Consider the following 16,106-nt stretch of genomic DNA (forward strand, 5'->3'; position numbering starts at 1 on the left):
AAATTAAAGGTGATGAAATTTGTGATGGTTCATTCCACAGTCTTAGACCGGCCTCCAAGAAAATTCAGCGACTTGGTCACAAAGAGTCCTACGAAGATGTGTACTGTTATCGATAACTCTGTTTATGCTTCTGGAGCCTTCAGAGAAGGCAACAGACAAATGGGGAGAGAAATATGCCTTTCCTCCTGAAGCTTCATCAGGACTTAGTTATTGCCATGTACTCCCCCATTATGAAGACTGAAGGTTACAGAAGGGGAGCGCTGATAGCAGGAGCATTCTACTCACTTCGCCACGTCACATATTGCAAGGAGGAGACCTAACAAGGCAGAAACTGTAACAAGACAGTGACTGGTTCTCGTGAATATCCATTAAGAGATACCAAATTTAAAGGGCACTTACTAAATGCTAACCATGTTTGCCTCAGTTGCAGGTACACTCTGAAGTCTGTCTGGAATCCAATATCGTAAACAGTGAGGTCGGATCCAGGTATTCCCTTGAGATGACTATACTCCCAGTAACAATGCCAGATGCCTTTTAAAAAACAATCAGTAAAAAATGAGAGTTTCTCAAGAGTGCAGAGACACAAGTTAAAAAAATAAAAACATTTTACAAGCCAAGTGTTTTTTCCTCAGCATGTTAGGTAAGCAAAAACCACAAATGCATTACTATGAGACTAGTGAATTATCAAATTACATCTACAGAAAAGAAGTATTAAGCATTAACAAAAAACAGCCTAAGAGGCTAGCAGATTGCACCTACCATATCCTATAATTCCGATCACACCAAAGATGAAGATCCAGAAAAGGACCCCAGCTGTGAACCTTAATAGCACAAGGAAGAGCAGACTCACAACCATTGCAATGAACAGCCCACTGGGAAGACGAGACAGAAAGAAAGAAAAAAGTGTGAGAGTCTTCACTTTCTTGCAATGCCTGTTCCTCCAAATAAGGGTCACTTCATATCACATGGGAAGGATTCAAAAAGATGTATTTCAAAATCTTTCAAAATGTATTTATGAAATACATCCTCTTGAACATCATCTGCTATTCGAAACCAACAGTTTATTTATGATAATCTTACAGGATAGAGCCAGAAATATTTGTACATACTAGGTCCTCAGCTTGGCTGAACAGGACTAGTGCACTGCCTTTTTGGTCATTTACAGCAGCTGAAGAACAAACTGCCTTTTCAGGACATGGTCTAGTCTACAATACAGAAAGTAAAGTGGAGGAGTATCTGTATGGGTGGGGAGCTTACAGTTTTATGTCCCCTACTTGAAAAGAAACAATGTTAAATTGTCATTCTAAGAGTTTTCCTAGAAAAAGATAACTAAATTTAGGAAGGAAAACAGTGACCCTGCCCATCAGAACAGGGAATGATCAGGGCATTGTGATACATACAAAGAAAGTGGTAAGAGCTGACTTTCCTAAAGGCCCAATGTTACACCATTATAATAGGCATCTACAGAGCATCTTCTCTTTCTCTGGTCCGTGGTAAGGAAATAATCATCGTGATTTCACTCCCAGAAAGCAAGTCAGAAAAGGAAAAAAAAATGACTGCAAAAGGCCACTTTACTCAGTGAGGCTTCCAATTGTAAAGCAATATGAATAATAACCCCCCCCAACAAACATTCAGTTGAGATGCTTCAGAGAATGTTTCATTTCTCTAAAGTTTTCATCTAAAGTTCAAGTTTTCAAAAAGATGTTGAAAGAATGTTATATTAGTACAGACTTATAAAAAAATTTTAAAATCTCTTTTTAGCTGTGTTCAATAACTTTTCTTCTAAATGTTCCCAGCTTATTGTGCTTGTTATCAAAGACACAAAATGGGTCAGCCTGATCATAATCAACCAAAATCACTGAGAATTCTAGAGCAAACTAAGCCAGGTAGGCAGAGGACCAAGAAAGAGAAGAAGATCAGCTTATTTGGAAAACTTAAACCTTAAATCGTAGCCCTTTAAAGGCTTCCTAGCATGACATATTTTCCCTTCTGAATGACTTGTGTGAAATTTAGAAGATGTTCCTCAAAAAACCCTGCAGTTTTGGACCTTATGGCTGCTTAAGTACAGACACTTGCTTAAATCTCTCTAGATATACACGAGTCCCTGTAACACCAAAACTAAGTGCATGGTAAGAGCTGTCTTCAATAGACCTATTGCCTTTAATTGAGGCTTGAAAGCTGCAATTCTTTTTGGGTATGCTAAAAAGACTAAGGAGTTCCATACTTAATTTTTAATCCAGCCTGCTTTGACTATCAGCACTGTCACCACCCAAACTGTGGCAGAGCAAGTGTTTGGTCAGAAATCACTTGATGTACTCTAAAGCAAAGTGTGAAGAAAAATCTATCAAACTACTGCAGAAATAGCAACAAGTCTTTAAAAAGAAATCATACTGGAAATGTGGAAACCGGCTCTCAATATTTAGAATCTCTGTTCAAAAATGGCCAGTTCTCTGTCCAGCCTGTTTAGTGACATCTCCTTTGGAAGAATCTGCACCAGAGGCCTGTTCCTACTGATTTCAGTAAGAGATCCAGACATAGAACTGAGCCTGCTGAACACCAGTGTGGGTTTCTTGCCACTGACTATGGTGGGCACAAAATCAGACTACAAGAAAGCTGTCCTCCTGCCACTGACTAGAACAGCTGACGACTAGTATTTCTCAACTGACTGCTGAAGCTACTTTTTAATAATTCTCCACATGCAGTTTATTATCTGAAGTTCATAATTTTATTGTTTTATGAGTGGACTTGCATCCAGGGTTGAATAATGTATGCTTAATATGTGCATGCTCTAGGTTGTAACCTGGCAAAGACTTCTGCTTCTGTTTAAAGTGATCAACGTGCTGGTCCATCAACGACACTACTAACTGGCTAAGAATGCACATATACTTAAGTATTTGCATGGATAGGACAGTTGCTTCTTTTGTTTCAGTGCTGCATTTTTACTAATTGGTGATTAGTGAATATTAATTGCGAGATGAAGACAGTATCATTCAAAGCTTTTCATTCTTGCTGTTGCTTTGCCCACTGCATTGGCATCAGCAGATTTATGATGGTTTTAGGCATGAATTGCAGGCAGGAATTTAGAAATCACCTGTTAGATATACATACTAATGGCACTTATCAAATGTAATTGGTCTGAAAGTCTCTTAATTGTGTTTTTTTGGTTTTGGAATTACCACACAGATGGATTCTACAATAGAAGTCAGAGCCTACTCTTTTTCTGCGTGGTAAAATATCAAAAACCTGCTTCAGAATAATTGATACTCTATGTGTATGCTGCGCTATCCTTACCTAATGTATAGGACCATCACAGCATTACTACTATGTGATAAAAGGAAATAACAGTTGCTCCTTGAGTTTATAAGTAGGATTGGCAACAAACACATACATGATTTATTTTTTCATTTCTTGCACGGTCCAAAGTGAGTTTGGAAAAATTACAAATACCTGTTAAAAATCTTACATTAAAATCCAATACCAAGAACTGGCATAATCTTCAAAAATTTTCATTCCAACTGATCTCGCATCCAGGACAATATTGATGCCACTGAAAAAAAGACAAACAGAAGAAAAGGTTGCTTTACCTAGGAAAGCAGAGAATTTATTTAAACAACAAATAGGTCAAGTGAAAAAAAATTGAAATATCATTGCTAGTAAGAGGACTATATTACTATCCTGCAACTGCAGTTTTGTAACAAAGCAAACATCAGTTACAGTTATGTCAATGAAAATTCTGCTAAGTTAGAAGGCCTCAGAAAAGCCTGTGTAAAAAGGTCTGTACAGCTCCTGAGGAAAAAGAAAAACCCTATTAAAACAGCTCTAAGGGTGTCAATTATCACCACACTTAATTACTTATTATGGCACAAAAAGTACTATTAAGGTCGACAAAGTCCCAAAAGTCATATAGCTGTAACTCTGGGACTACCAATAGCAGAGAAGCAGAAAACAGCACAGTTAAGCAGTATGTTGACCTTAAGGGATTGTCTTCCTATCCCCCAAAGCACCCTCCAACATTAACATTTTCCTAAGAAGAAATGAAGAAAATGGTAAGAACAGGCAATGCAGTTGTAGATGCCAGCAGAAGGGAATTTAATAAAGGGTAGGTGTTATCAGGGTAGGTAAAGGGCTAGGAGAAAGGGGCTTTGGATTGAAAGGCATGAGAAGGTCACCCCGTTCTTCAGACAGGCTGAGGACTGACAGCAGCTGGAGAAGTTAGGCTGTTACAGCAGTTTTCTCCCATCCTGGCTGATGGGAGCTGGGACAGGAGATGCTAGCTGTCCCTCTGCAAGGGAGGTGTTGCCATGCACCAGAGACCCCAGTACACTACTTTTTAACCTTTAGTCACAGTTAAACAAATCCAATAGGAGCAGCCTTAACAGGTGGGATGCCCATACTACTAGGACAGTTCGTTAGCTGAGGGGCTATCACATGCAAACACGGCCAAGGCCATTAGAGGCTGGCCTGTGTCCTGCAGCATAAGAGTTTCATTTTGAGCCTCCTTTTGCTTTGTTTAGTACTAAGTTTTGCTAGGAACACCAACAAGAATGATTTAAAAATTGACAGCCAATCACTCTGAGACAATCAGACTCAAACTTTTAGCTCGACTCATTTTTGCACACCACAGTGCTGTTTTCCCTTCCTGGAATCTTGAAGGTGCTCAGACACAAAGATACCATTTCCCCACAGGTCTGGCCTAGTTACCCTCATCTATTTGCTACAATGGATTCTGACTTTTTTTCCAATTTCTAAATTAATTCACATACTCAGAACCCAACAAACAAAAGCAATGGTGAAGAGTAAAACCTACTTTGCAGCTTCCCTGAGGTCAGTTACATTTCTTGTTTTCCCTCTTCCATCCTTGAAGGTAGTCTGATTTGCCACAGTCAGCACACCATTCTTTGTGGAGAAGTCTGGAAAGCATCTCTTAAGAACTATTCAAAATATCAAAAAACAGGATACATATTACATTTAACGTCAAGCTCCACTTTCATCATTTGTATTTTACATCAAATTATTACTTATTTATATTTAAATCATTTCAGATACACAGTCAATTGTTTTTTCACTTGGTGATCTATTGATATGTTGACTTTGACAGATCATGGAGGAGCCATTATGTTCAAGATGATGACACTTATGCCTTGGGGCTTTTTGTCCCTTGTTGTACAAGTTTAGGCATGGTGAGATCCTAGCCTTTGACTGGAGACTCTAGGTGCTACCGAAAAACAGTAATAGTAGAGATAGTAGTTTAAGAATTTGTAATAAATGCAGAACTTCTAGTCCAGTCAGTAATTGGGCAGCTGCTCAGATGTCATTTGCATAATAATCAAACCAGTCTCCAGGGACAGACTCAGTGTGACTGGTCGGTATTAGCCCCCAAAAATAACACATAGCAGCAAGTTTCACTGCCTCCCTATGCCAGATAAGCTGCAGTACCAGCCACTATCAGTGGGAATTCTTGGAGAGGAGGCAGTGGAAAAAATACAGAAACTATTGATTAGACCGAGGGAGGAGGTGTTTGTAAAAGAGAGAAAAGAAGAGGGTTATGTCCTCATTTATGTCACCCTGTCCTTGGCTGCAAAAAGTTATGGTTTTCATTCTGAATGGAAGAGGAGGTCAGTCCTCCTACACAGCTGTACATTAACTTTATATAACTAGGCTGTGCTTTCATGATCAAGTTCCAACAAACACTGATGACAGGTTTCAATAACCAGTCCCCATTCAGGAAAAATTAGAATATCTACCCCACCAATTATTCTGAGGAAATAATTACGTTACATGTCTCTCTTCCTCCCCCAGTAATCTTTGCCCTCTACTGTAGTCTACAAGAAGATATTAGATTCTTGCAAATTAACTTTCTGCCTTTTGGGTCAATACATCAGTTTTAATAATTTTTTTCGTTGAATCCATAGTGTCTCTTTTTGATGAGCTGTCTCTGGTTTATCTGATCTCTGCTTTAAAGCATGGAAAAATAAACAGCTCTTTCTTTCTTGCATGAGCTTCTGGGCCAGTGGCAGATGCTCCTGGTATTACACACTTGCAGCTGAGATCAGCTCTGAGACCTGTAGTTGCCTATTCAGAAATACCTGCTGACCAAGATGACAAAAACATCTTTTTCCCCCTTTTTAATTCTGTAAGCCCTGTAGAACCAGCCTGCAACTGAAGAGCAAGCTGTATTGTAACCGGGCTCAAGTATCATCTGAACTCTGAACAGCTGGCCATATGATCCTTCCTGTGCTCATGGTATTTGCTTGATGCCAGTGGGGTTGCTTGCTCACAGGCAAGAAGTGACATAAGGCATCACATACAGAACGCACCATTCAAACTGTAAAGTTTTCGTCATTAGCGATGATTCACGAGCAAGAAAGAGCTCAGCTTGACCTGATCACAAGCTGAACTTTCATGGCTGGCAGTTAGGAAAAAAAAAAAAAGTTTATATTTGCAGGCTGTCTAAAATTGATTTGGATGTCACCAACAGATAACAGACAGCTCCTAGTGACCTTGTCACAAAAATACTTTTCAGAATGGAGTTGTGATTTAATGGGAACGCTAATACTCTGCTGAGACGTGTATAAGAAGTAGAGCCGCTCACAAGGCCTGCTTGGAATGATCATCGAAGGGCAATCTTCATCACGTAGGACTTGAGCAACAGACTGAAAAGGAGAAAAACAGGAATTGGTGAACACACAGCAGAGTAAGTGCTTTTCATTTCTCACTCAATCTGAGAAAATGTCCCAAACTGGGCTTTGTAGCCTCCTCCCAAACTTGACTGGTGGAGCTGCAAGACACATTCACGATTTGAGAAAAAACTATTCTTGCCTTTTATAGTGACAAAGAGGGAAAGACTGTTCACACTGGATCTGCATGTAAACCAGAGGTAACTGGGCAATTGTTTTCTGCCTGCTCTTCAACTTTTCCCTTAAAGAATAAAAATTTAACACAACTAATTCTAGTTGATTTGCAATGTGTTTTAAAGATAAGAGGAATATTGCAGTACATTTGAGTGCAAAGGTAATTACACCAAAGACAGATTAATTTTCCTAGCTAAAAATATTAACTAAGTAGCTGTGGATGACTCAAAAGCCCTGAGAGTTTGTTTGAGAGATTCTGCTTTCCTGGTGTGGAGTATCTAAGTACTGGAGGAGACCATCTTCCACAGTACTGCAATTACAAGGGTAACTGCAGATACGTTTTTAAACAAATAGTTATCATTTAAAGATTGGGATATTGTGTGTTCTTATGAGACCTCCAACCTTGATTAAACCAGTGCCAAACCATATATATGGGACAACTCCTTGTTCGATGAAAACTAGAATAATTTATTGCTTTGATGTAGCTCAGTAAAACCATGCTTATTACATAATGGTTGAAGCAAAAATGTATTCCATCACCTATTGATACACACGCACCTTGCGAGGATTGTTAAAACCAGGTTTGCAGAACTGCTTGAAGTAATTCCAGTGATCTGGTTTATATCTGTAGGAAGCCTGAACATCTATGTAGGTTGCAAACCTGTCTGGGCACTTCGAGACGCAAAGCTGCAAGAAAAAAGAAAAATGAGTAAAGACACGCTGGAGGTGGAGAAGGGGAAGGAAAGTCAATGCAACCAAAAAGAAGACAAAAAGCGGCCTCCTATAAAAGTGCTCTGTTTTACGAGACTGACTGCTGTAATATTTACTGTAGTATTTAGAAAGGGACACATTTTTTTTCTTTTAAATCCCTAGATGAACACTTAAAATCCTTTGATACAACACACTTGCAAAATCTCTCCTCATATATGTCTTATCAAAAAAACCCTTTGTATCTTCTTAGGTTCTACATGTTCTGGTGGACATGCACAACATTTTTTTTGAGCCCGAGAGAAAAAAAATCTGTCGGTCCCTCTCCTACTCCACTTTCACCAGCAGCAGCGTGTATGAGCAAGCTAGTGCAGGAGCTACTTTCACAGGACACATGGTATTTCTATGATGTTGTAGAGAACTTTATTCAAAAACGTCTCATGCAGCTAAAATCACTTCACCCCTCTACTCAGTCTCTTCAGTGAAATACATCTCCACTGATGCTGCTGAAGTCAAGTTACGTTTGCATCGCTCATATGAAGGTGATTATTTTGCACCACTGACTAATGACGAAGCTCCCCAGGTTTAAAAGCAGGTAGGGTGCACATGCCAGGAATGAAATTCACACCTCTCCAGGCAAAGCCAATAAAAACAAGATTTGTGTGAGAAACTGAGTTAGGACTGAGGTTTGATGAATGCATCCACGCGGAGGCCATGGTTTTGATTTATGTACAGAGAAGCAGCTGCCCCAGTACCTAGACTCTGCAGGCTCTCCTGGCCACAGAAGTAAGTGGCCACTGAAGTAAGCTGTGCTAGAAGTGTACAGCTATTCTGACCTCTTTAGTGTCCCTCAATTTTGATCAGGTGTGAGCCAATCCAAAGTCTATCATTTTTAGTAGGTTGCAGCATTTTCTGGAAGGCTGTCTTCTGTTTCCAAAGCTGTGCTAGCCAGACACCCTTTGCAAAGCTCTGCTATCCAGGCACCAGAGAGAGATCATGAAAGAAAGTATATTTTACCTCAAGGGCATTCTGCATAAGTCACATCTGAATGGATTTGGGGAAAAGATCCTGTACTAACCATTAGAACAGGCTGGATGCTGCAGGAGAGGCTTTCTAGAGGAGCACTACTACTTCAGCAGCAAGCAGGGTCAGGGCAGCCCTGCCCCTGCCTCCTCTAACCTACCCACGCCATCATGTGCTGCCTCCTGAGATGCACCGACATGAGTGCGTGTGCTCACCAAACCAGGACCGTGAAACGGTCTCAAAATCAAAAGGTTAGGAAAACACGTCTAACCCACACCAGCTCGGTGACGAGGGTTATGTCACAGCCTCGCAGGGAGCGGCAGCACAGCTGAGGGAGTGCAAATTCTGGCATAAGGCAAAAACAAGCTTTCAAATCTTCACTTTTGAAAGTGCTGCACAATCTAACCACACCCACATACTGCTGTCACTGGGGATATGTACAATTTCTTGAACATGTTTAGCTTGGAAAACCCTAGATGTCAATCAAAATGATTTTCTGCATACATTTCTTACTACTGGACAGCTGCTTGTGATGGGTTCATTGCTGGATCCAACAGTTTTTTTTTTCAGCTCTGATCCAAAACACACAATCCTGTGCATTTCTATCTATTTTCTCCTATTATCTCCTGACCATCACAGGCTACAGATACTAGGCACTATACATGTTACAGGTAACATGATCATATCATACTTTGCAGGATATGACCAGCAATTTTTTAAATCCAAAAAATTGTATGTCCAGTTGTTAAGCACCATGTCTAAAAGACAGGAAAAATATTTTATCTCTGTATTTTACTCACCTGTGTTGTAGGGCACTGTAGGTTTATTAACACTGCTGGGCTGGCACATTTCAGAATGTTGAAGTAAAACAAAATGGTCTTGTTCCTATAGAAGGAGATATAAGAGAATTAATTGTGTAAGTATGGGTGCTTATACATCCTAGCATACCTAGATTGATAGTATACACTGATATCTTAATTCTATTTTCCTAAATGGTCATGTTGCAAATACAAGACAAAAAACAAAATGCAAACAGACCCTGAATGTTCTCTGCCAAGGCATCTTTTAAACCAAAGGTATTTGTTCTAAGAAATGATAATTTTGAGGCAGTTTTTCCACAGCATTTGAGCTGAAACCATCCCAGGCATTGTTACAGGTGTTTGCAGTCCCTCCTCTAAGAAGTGAAAAGCTATCTTGTAAAACACCTCTGCAGAACACTGTCCTCCCTTTGCTTATGCTGAACATATCCTGTATGCACTGCACACAAAATTGCTATCAGCAACACCACGCTGTGAAAACTGATTATTTTGTTAATCAGGACCAAAATCAATCTAAAGCTTTTTATGGTTGGAAACTCAAAGCAGCTGCCCAGGAAACAGGACGATAATAGTATCTGATAAGAATACTGATAAGCCTCCTTTGATATCAATAAGGGCCAAGCCAGTGTTCCCAGACTGAGGGGTTTTGCCCCAGAATCCATATACTTTGCATCTTCTAAAACTTAGGACCTAGACCTACGTGTCACCTCAACTTCGATTTGCTGAAATTTCATCACCCCAAGATGTCCGGATTTAAACACCTGGGTTTTGAAAAAAGCAAAATATGCTGTTAAACTCTTCTTTGTCAGGCAACTATCAAATAGCTCTAGTGATGGTGGCATGGCACTCACTAGTCCTGTCCTTTGTACATGAGGCTCCGCAGTCAGCTGACCACACCAGGACTACACTCTGTTCCTACAAGAAACGATGGCTCATATGCCCCCCCCATGGCCTGTCTATCTCTACTGTGTGCAGGGGCTTCTGAGTGAGCAGCAAGGCATGCGGGGGCAAGGCAGCACGAGAGGGGAGCGGGGTGCCTGGGAGAGCCAGGCTGACTGGGCACAGGTCCTGCTCCTGCCTTTCTCACTGTGTTCCCCAATCCAGGGACATATCCTCTGATCTCCCACCAGCACATGGCTCCCTCCAACTGCGGAATAAGGCTATGTCTTCAAAGTCCATAATATATCATCACTGCACATTCAAGTTGCCATTAAAACTGCAGTTAGCTCAACCGCCCTAACATTTTAGAAGGTTAAGATGTTTTCACGGAGATACCTTCTATTATGCACTATTTCATAAAACATACTTCCTGACAAATACAATTCGCAAACATTAGCTGTTTTTTCAAATCAATAGAGCAAAATATTGGACTGAAATGTCATCTTTCTTCAACAGTTTTTTCAGAGTACTTATAATCTGTGAGCTGCTCAGCAAAATTCATGTCACTAATGAATTCTTCTGTTCTGACGTCTTTGCACACTTGCTGATATTAACAGCAGAGAAGAAAGACTAAACATATATGTAATGCCAGAAAGCAGCCACACAGAAGCTGTGTTTGTCCTTTCTAGACTTGTATCCATTATAGTTGAATTGTACTGCATTCTGCAATTACGTCTGCCTCTGTAGAAAGCAAAACAACTGTAGAGATTACATGGAGGTTAATGGATGGATTACAGGGAGACACAAGATGCCTCAGAGAAAGTCTTATGACAACACAAGATAGAATTAATTTGACTGCATGGAATTCATTGAAGCTGCACTGGTTTTTGTTTGCTTGCTTGCTTGTTTTGGGTTTTTTTTGCATGAGCTGTGAATGTTGGCTTGTTTGTTAGCTTCTTTTCTCTACTACTCAGAGAAATTGCAGAGATGCTTGCTCCAGATAGAAGATTCAAAATACAGAGACTGTCATCACTTTCCAAGGAAAAGGTCTCGGAGTAAACCTTCAGTGACTTTGAAAACCCATTGTCCTGGGTTAGTCTTTTACCCTGCTGACTCTCAGGGCTCCTGAAAATCTGCCAGGGGTATCCGTAAAGGTCTGGTAAGCACATCCCACACCTCCATTTTGGGGGACCAGATGGACTTGTTCAGAGGGGCCTCCTGGCAGGCCCTAATGCTAATGCTAATGCTGCCATAAGAACTTACTTATCCAAAACTTGTCTTGTGTATCTTTTGGCTTATATTTTTTATAACAAGCACTTCAAGGGGGCCAATAAGCATCAAAATGCAGCCTCAATAGCTGTATTATCCTCCAGCAATCATACATATGGAAAGACGTTTGTGCACACAAACTGGAGATCTTATCGTAAGAAAAAAATGAAAGGAAGATTTGATTAATGAAGAGAAAGAGGGAGATGGGAGTGGATGGTAAGAATCAGAGAGACAGCTATGGCTGCACATCACACACACTGTACAGGTGCTACGTCTGATGCTCCCACACCCATTTCCCTACTGCTTTCCATGGACCAGAGAGGGAACAAGGACAGACCTACGAGGATGGAGGAAGGGGGGCAAACATGACACTACAGCTTTTTCTCATAGTTCTTTCTCTATGAAAAGAAGGAAAAGAACAGAACTCCTTTGGCCTCTCCAACAGCTTCTTTGAAGAAGTCCGAGTCAGAGAGTGGAACAGCTCTTACAATCTCTAGTCATTTTGTTTTCTCTGTAAAAAGAGCTTGAGAGCATGCAAAGCCCTATCTCCTGCTCCTCCCCTTCTGACCGGCCATTTGGACACTGGTTTCCTCTGCTACTTCCCAGAAAACTAAACAGGAAGAGAAATGAGAAGCACCAAAGAGCTGGTACCAACCACAGGGTTCTGTTTGCTTCCTGCATACCATCCAGCTTCATGTCCGTGGCAGGGGCATAGAGTGTGTCTAATATTCGCTATTTACGAGGGAGAAGGAGAGGAAAAAAAAAAAAAAAGCAAAAATCTTTCTCAAATTCTGTTCCATAAAACAGTCTTTGATTTTCAGAGAAAAAAAAATGATGCAACACCTTTCTTATCTAAGCAGCTATTTTCATCTGCAAGTACTCCGGTTCATTTAATTAATTCTCACAGGCCCAAATTTAAAAGACTGGGAAACTAAGACAAGGAAATAGAGCCATTTGACTGATATCCCGAGGGAAGCTAGGGTTACAGCTGCCTGTCTCCCAGACCACCCATTCTCCTCTCTGCTGGCACCAGGTAAGCAGCAGAACAAAACAGCTTTTCCTTATGGTCTTTTCTGGTATTTGGTGCCTGTCGAGAAAAACTGAGAATCGGGCTGCAATGCTTTAGGATTACTCTTATCCTGGGGAGGACAGAATGATTTCTCAAAGGGTTAGTTAAATGTCCTAAGCTCTGCAGCCAGCAGCTGTGCCACCTAGTCACTTTCTGTGTAATTAGTGATGCAGTTTTTAAGTTATACTGATATTTTACTGAAAGTATTCTCCCAATAATGAAAATAACTCCATTACAGTAATAACTTGTGTCCTGATTTGCACCAACTAAGCTATTTCTGAACCTTATCTGGAATAAATACAGTAAGAGGAAGACAAGCATTGCTGCCTCTTCAGCTTTCTACAAGAACTCCGAGCAGACAGAGGATTTGAAACCTCATTTCTTATCCACAGTGCATAAGTAATAAAGGTAGGTGAATGGATTTAGTACTCACTCATTGAGGGTATCTTTTTGACCACAGAACTGCCCATAGCTGTCAGTTGGATAAACCACTTTCCTGGGGTCACCGTGCACCCAAGCTGCAAAAATACATGTAACTTTTAGCATTTTAATCAAGCATCCAGCAGTAGCTTGCTAACAGCTGAAATTCACTAGCATGAGAATGCATCACCTCTCATGTACCATTTTAATCTTTCTCGATGGCCACTGAAGAGGATTGATCTTCCCTAAATAGTAGATTTTTTTAATGAAAACAAATAAAATGAAGTAAAATAAAACATGGATGAATCAGTAAGAATGCAAGCCAGTTCACTTTTTACCTTCAGGACACATATCTGGGTTGTATCAAAACTATGAGGTAATGAACTTAGAAAACAATGGTTATTAAAATGGGAAAGAGCAGCTCCGTTGGCTTGCAGTCACAGAGAAATACGGAGCTAACTATGCAGACAAAACTGAGCATTCACAGACACTCACAATTGCACTGAAATGAATAGGATTACTTGGGTATGTGACAGACAATACACAGGGTGTGACTGAATCTAATGGACTCCAGCTGCATTAGAAATGGAAACAACCTCTCACTTGGTAAATTAAAACATTAAAACAAAATGTAACTCCACATCAATACCCTGTGCTGGCACCCTAAATCAGATTTGTTAGAGGACTATAATAAAACACTGTTGATCTTCTCCCAGCCATTTCCCTGTGCTTGTATTTTGTAAAAAAGATTACAGGCATTACAAAAATTTTATTCCCAACCTTCGCTCCTGTGCACTATACACTGAATGTCAGGAGCCACTTAGCGTACACTTGAGGCTTTGATCTATGCAAACCACCTTGAACTTGCTTCTCTGTAATAACCCCCATTTTCTCTCAACTTTGTGGCATTAAATTTAGCCAATTGCAGAACCATCATTTTCCTCACTGCCACTTTGGTAATAGCAGCACTTAAGATTCAACATTATTGGCTGCAGTGGAGAGAGAATCTACATAGGATCTCAGAGCAGCATACTGCAAATCTATCTATATGCTGATTGGCCCCAATACATAGCATTTCTTGAATAACTTCCTGAATAACTTCATATCTTGAATAACATATCTTGAACAACTGGAAGCATCTGTAATGCTACCTTTCAGCTTGAATAGTTTTAGGTTACCAAAACGAATCCTTGTTCATTTTAATACATCTTAGTTTTACTGTGTGTTGGGGTTTGTAAATTAACCTGCTGCTCAGTATCAAACACTTTCTGAACATTCAGATTAATTGTATTTCAGATTGTGTTCTTCTGATGCTCATAGAAAGCTAAAATGCTTCACCCATATGAAACCCATCAACTTATTTCATTAGCTTTACTTATCAGGGACATTTAGGAGGCATCACCTTTTGCCTACAAATTTCTACAGCCAGTTGATTACTCAATTACACATGTGTACATGAATTCAGAGAGCTGATAACTCTTGGTTGATTGCACTGAGTCTGTAGGTTATACCACATAAAATTTCTTCCATCATTACTCTGACAGTAACGAGTTTTCCTTCCACTTTAATATTACCTTGCTTTCTGTACACTTAAAAGCCTTGGCCCAAATGGATCAAGCTCCTATACAGATCAGAAAGGCCTTCAGGACTTACTTGCATGATGCTAGATGACTCTTCTACATGAGCTTTTTCCTGCCTTCCCCCCCTCCCCATTTTTAATTAGTTTGGCAAATTATTAAAAGGACTCATTTTTGTTATTTGAGTTTATTTTTTCTAACTCCATTGTGCCAGATTTAAAGTGCTGATGAGAATCAGCAAAGCTTATATCTGCTTTCTATAGATAATTTGGAAGTAGCTCCTAATGCCAACAATACCCCTTTCCTAGATTGCATATTAAATTTGGAGTTATTTTTCCCTCCTCAGACAAATCTGGAGGAAAGGAGGAAAATATTGCAAAATAATTTTGTTTACTATCTCAGTCCTTCACCTGCATGCACAGCAACCTGTTATGAAGGATCTTTCCGTAAGAACAGCCATGTAACTCAGGCTTATGTCCTTCAGTCTGGGTGGACTAAAATAGCCATCAAGAATAAAATTTAGCTCATGAAATGAGCAGAGCAGTGTATTATCCTCATATTGTTTTTGCTCTAATACAAAGCCTGCTGAAATCTTTCAAAAAGCTCTCTTGGTTTCACCAGGTTTGTATCGCTCCTTGATCTCATATGATTTCATCATTCATCTTTTGCAGTATGTTTCCCAATGATTAGTAGAAATTAGTGAAGTGCAAACAACGCAAATCACTCCTTTGTTCTGCAGCTTCTCAATAGTATTTCTGTTCTGTACAGACTGTACTTGCTTTGCCCTTATCAAATTGCCTACAGCTACTCTTGCTTGGTAGTCACTGTCCTGTGTGCCTCAGGCTTCAGTCATGTTGAGGCAATAAAACAGTATTAAAAAGAAACCATTTTGAAAAAAGAGATTTAACACACTCTTCTCTGTGAAATTCCATCATTGGGATCAGCTGCTAGGTGGATGCAGGAAGATGCCGCTCAACTAAACTGCAAAGCGGAACCAAGGAGAACTGGTCTGCTTTAGACCACACAGACCTAGCATTTGATTAACCCTGCAGCAGAAAAAGAGAAGGGAAATGACCAACAGAAGAGAAAATATGCAGCTTCTTTCTTTGCCTGTGCCACAGCTAAGCAGCAACGTTGATAAACCTCCTCCTCCGTTACTTTCTTGGTAAACTTAGAACAACGACAGTGAAAGAATCCATATGATAAATACACCTTTTTACAGCCTACTAAGTGAAGAATAGTACCTAATTCAACAGTTCTCACTGAAGGAGCAAGGTTACCATGACAGAGCAGCACCATGTTTTCTTGGTTGTGCTGCACTATTGGTGACCCAATATCAAGAACTAAATGAAATGGAATCGAGTCATACAGAATTTTTATTCCAGCATGTTCTGATGCTCATAAGGCTGCAGCCAGAGTGCTGACGCAGGCATCTGGGCTAAACAAGAAAATTAAAAAACAGCTCAACCGTATTACACAACTGAGTGAACCC

General features: G+C 40.1%; 1 protein-coding gene across 4 annotated transcripts in view; it reads right to left on the reverse strand.

The window, feature by feature from the left end:
- The window catches only part of SLC44A5 (solute carrier family 44 member 5), a 127,190-nt gene that overhangs the window by 20,967 nt on the left and 90,117 nt on the right, over positions 1-16,106 (reverse strand). For all 4 annotated transcript variants that reach the window (XM_064516380.1, XM_064516378.1, XM_064516381.1 and 1 more), the window contains 8 exons: positions 13,051-13,135; positions 9,383-9,467; positions 7,410-7,538; positions 6,593-6,653; positions 4,808-4,931; positions 3,464-3,547; positions 760-872; positions 400-531 (listed from right to left, as the gene is read on the reverse strand). In XM_064516380.1, coding sequence (XP_064372450.1) covers positions 400-531; positions 760-872; positions 3,464-3,547; positions 4,808-4,931; positions 6,593-6,653; positions 7,410-7,538; positions 9,383-9,467; positions 13,051-13,135 — 813 coding nt within the window. The remainder of the gene's footprint in view (positions 1-399; positions 532-759; positions 873-3,463; positions 3,548-4,807; positions 4,932-6,592; positions 6,654-7,409; positions 7,539-9,382; positions 9,468-13,050; positions 13,136-16,106) is intronic.

This window comes from Dromaius novaehollandiae, chromosome 8 (genome assembly GCF_036370855.1).
Source record: "Dromaius novaehollandiae isolate bDroNov1 chromosome 8, bDroNov1.hap1, whole genome shotgun sequence".
In the NCBI taxonomy this organism is placed as follows: Eukaryota; Metazoa; Chordata; class Aves; order Casuariiformes; family Dromaiidae; genus Dromaius; species Dromaius novaehollandiae.